At 37.7% G+C, this 4,078-nt stretch overlaps 1 protein-coding gene across 1 annotated transcript; it reads left to right on the top strand.

Moving 5' to 3' along the window:
* The first annotated feature begins 932 nt into the window (after positions 1-932).
* Positions 933-3,431, top strand: LOC145819044 (uncharacterized). Its single transcript, XM_082913030.1, has 3 exons — positions 933-1,497; positions 1,852-2,018; positions 3,051-3,431. The coding sequence occupies exons 1-3, from the start codon at positions 933-935 to the stop codon at positions 3,429-3,431; spliced, it is 1,113 nt and encodes a 370-aa protein (XP_082769156.1).
* Positions 3,432-4,078: the final 647 nt, after the last annotated feature.

Consider the following 4,078-nt stretch of genomic DNA (forward strand, 5'->3'; position numbering starts at 1 on the left):
TGAATACTTATACATACATACAGTATGCACACAACAATTATACATACATACTTGTACATCTAGTTTTACAAACATGTCCAACCTTGGATATTGTTCCAATAGAGAAATGTAGACAATAAGAGCTGCAATAAATCCATCATTTAGTTTGAAGGTCAACCAAAAAAGATAATATAGTAGTCATCTGCCTGATTTTCAATTATTAACAGAAAAGGAAAAACAAAATGCATCTTGTGTCTCATACAAGCTATGAGAAGCAGTGTGCTTCTTAAGCAAACCAAGTACAAAAGCAAAAAGAAAGAAATGCAACATAAAGAGAGCATTGGCCCATGAGGCCTACCACATGCCCCATTTCGATAATCTGAATCTTTCATTTTATCCAGCACTTTGTGTATTTCATCTACCCAAAAAATTAAGTCCATTTGATAACTATAACTTATTTAATTTATTGCTTTTTCACCAACAAAATTGACGACAATTGTGTTCGTATCTGACATGACTGCAACACTTATTTTGAAGTGTCAATACTTCATAGCACCTAGGTCTCTGCAACAACTTTCTAAAAGTTCTTATTGACCGGTATTCGATTTTGATCGAATAAACTTTACCATTGCCAAAAACTTTACTTTGTTCTGTGACTACTGTCGTGGTGACCGCTCTGGTAGTCTAGGGGGTCGATTTGGTCAGTCTAGAGGACTTGGGTCTAATCCACGTGCCCATCATGCTAGTGCAGTTGACATATATAACTCTGCTCCGAGTCTTCTTCTGAGTTTGACGATGCTCTACGTTACTTGCTAGACCGTCGGCCTTCCACAACTCTTACTGGTGCATCTTCTTCTTTGTTTGCCTATTCAGGTAACTTAACCTCTTCTACAAATGCTTTCCTATCTCATAGAACTTTGCCTTAGATTATTGATTCTGGTGCCTCGGATCATATGACCGGATCTTCTCATCTTTTCTCAGAATATAAGCCATCTTCAGGTCAGGACAAGGCTAGGATTGCTGATGGTACCATTTTTTCTGTTTCTAGGAAAGGTCTAATTCATGCCACATCTTCTTTACCTCTGTCATCAGTTTTATATGTTTCCAGTTTCTCGGTTAATCTTCTACCATTGAGTCGTCTTACTCAGGATTTGAATTGTAGTGTAACCTTTTATCCTGATCATTGTCTTTTTCAGGACCTTATCACGAGGAGGACGATTAGCAGTGGTAGAGTAGAGAATAGTCTCTACATCTTGGATCAAGCAGATCACATGGCTCATCATACCATCCAGTCTCCAACTACCAAGGACAACATTTGGCTTTGGCACTGGCATCTGGGACATCCATTTTTTTATTACTTAAGCATTTGTTTCCTTCTTTTAATTGAGTCGTGTCAACTTGGCAAACAACACCGAGCTTCTTTTGCTCCAAGTATTAACAAAAGTTTCGTTCCTTTTTCATTGATTCATTCTGATGTTTCGGTACTTCTCATGTTGTTTCATGAAAAGGCTACAGATGGTTTGTCACCTTCATTGATGATTTTTCTCGCACTACTTGGGGTGTATTTACTAAAAGAAAAGATTGAGTTTTTTTTCGTGTTTCAAACCTTTCATCAGATGATTTGCACTTAATTTGGGATTATTGTAAAAATTCGCACTCTATTCGCCTCAAAGTTTTTGGGTGTGTCTGCTTTGTTCACAATCATTCCCCTACTCGTGGTAAACTGGATCCTCATTCTCTTAAATGTGTCTTTCTTGGGTACTCACCAACTCAAAAGGGGGTATAAGTGTTATTATTCTCCTTCACGTAAGTGGTTTGTGTCCATGGATGTTACATTTTTTGAGTCCCAATCCTATTTCTTGTCCTCTCCAGTTTCCCAGTTATCCCTTCAGGGGGAGCCTTGGTGTGAAGATATTCCTGGCATAGGACCTGTTTCTGAACCATTACTAGTTGTTGAGGATATATCATGTAAACCACAATGTGAACCAGCTATTGGGAATATAGAAGTTGATACACTCAAGGAGCAAGGACAAATTTATGTCAGGGACAGAGAAAGATAGAAGGTTATTGGGATTCAAGAGACCACTTCTCCTAATATTCCACTGCCCTCTCCTTCAACTAATGAGAGTCCAGGTAACTCTGATAACCTCGAATACATAGATCTTGATATTCCTACTACCCACCGGAATCTTATCTCTAAGTATCCTATTCTAATTTGTCTCCCTCAGGATGCTTTTGCCACCACTGAGTAGAAACGTGCTATGATTGAAGAGATGAAAACACTTTATAAGAATGGCACTTGGGAATTGACAGAGTTACCTAAGGGCAAACGAACTGTGAAATAGAAGTGGGAGTATACTGTGAAGCACAAGACAGATGGTTTGATTGAGTGCTACAAGGTTCGGCTTGTGGCAAAGAGCTTTACTTAAACTTATGGAGTAAACTATCAAGAGACATTTGCACAAGTTGCTAAGATGAATTCAGTCAAGGTACTCCTCTTTCTAGAAGCTAATCTGGATAGGCTAATTCACCACTTTGATGTGAAGAACACTTTCTTACATGGTAATCTAGATGAATTCAACACTTTCTCACACTTTCTTATATGGACATTCCTCCTAACTTTGAATATCTTAAAACAAAAGGTAAGGTGTGTAGGCTTCGAAAATCATTATATGATCTCAAACAGTTCCCAAGGGCTTGGTTTGAGAGATTTAGGGATTGTTTGGGATTATCTAAATAAGTGTACTTTTTGATTTCTTACGAAAAGATATGCAGAAAAGTAGAGAGGTGATATTATCCAAATAAGTACACTTATTTAGTTTATGCCAAATAGTGCCTTACTCAGGCAATGCTTAGATATGAATTCAAACAAAGTCAAGCTGATCACACTCTGTTTGTTAAACATTCTTTACATGGTAAGACTACATCTCTCATTATATATACGAATAACATAGTACTTATAAGAGATGATGTTAAAGAAATTCCTCGTTTAAAGGAATATTTGGCAAGCAAGTTTGAAATAAAAAACTTGGGGAACTTGAAGTATTTCATGCGGTATTGAGGTTGCCCAGTCCAAGGATGGAATCTTCATTTGTCAAAGGAAATATGTGCTTGATCTGTTAGAAGAAATCGGTATCCTAGGTAGTAAAGCTTGTGACACACTGCTAGAGCCAAACCGAAAACTTGGTGATGATAATGGAGGAGTTCCTGTTGATAGGGGGAGCTATCAGAGACTAGTGGATAAGCTCATTTACCTATCCCATTCACGTCCGGACATTGCTATTGCGGTTAGTGTGGTCAATCAGTTCATACATGCTCCTCATGAGGCACACCTGGCTGCAGTTATGCGAATTCTTAGATACTTAAACTCTTCACCTGGAATAGGCCTCTATTTCTCCAAACATGATTATCTTAGTGTGGAAGCTTATAAAGATGCTGATTGGGTAGGATAGGTAACTGATAGAAGGTCCACATAGGGGTATTGTACCTTTGTTGGGGGAAATTTGGTTACTTGGAGAAGTAAAAACAGAATGTGGTAGCTAGATCTAATGCAGAAGCGGAGTTTAGAGCCATGGCACAAGGTGTGTATGAACTTTTGTGGATCGTCACTTCATCAAGGAGAAACTCACTAGTGGCACTATATGTACTCCTTTTGCGAAGTCTGACCAAGGGAGTTGCAAGTAAACCGTTCCATGATATTATTAGCAAGTTAGGCATGAGAGATATTTTTTTGTACCAGCTTGAAGAGGAGTGTTAGAATAATATCTTTGTGACTGTGATTCTGCTTAGTTGTGCATTGAGGCTTTTATTGTACGTTTCAAATTATTATTATTAATATATAAGAGAGTGATGGTCTCATCATTCCCTAAGTTCGATTTCTCCTAGCATTTTGCTAATAAACAAAGGATAAGAAGATCTGAATGCAAAGTATAACAAGAAAGTTTCAAATGATAACCTTTTTGGCATCAAGATCTAGAACCTCCTTTAGGATATCATCATAACCCTGTGAAAACAAGAAAATGTTCAGTCCAATTGCAAAACCATTATTCTAGGTAGTCAAATTAATTCAGGAAAAAACAAGGATGGTTTGGTAATGCAA

Source organism: Camellia sinensis, chromosome 2, assembly GCF_055761805.1.
Source record: "Camellia sinensis isolate YWXY chromosome 2, ASM5576180v1, whole genome shotgun sequence".
Lineage (NCBI taxonomy): Eukaryota > Viridiplantae > Streptophyta > Magnoliopsida > Ericales > Theaceae > Camellia > Camellia sinensis.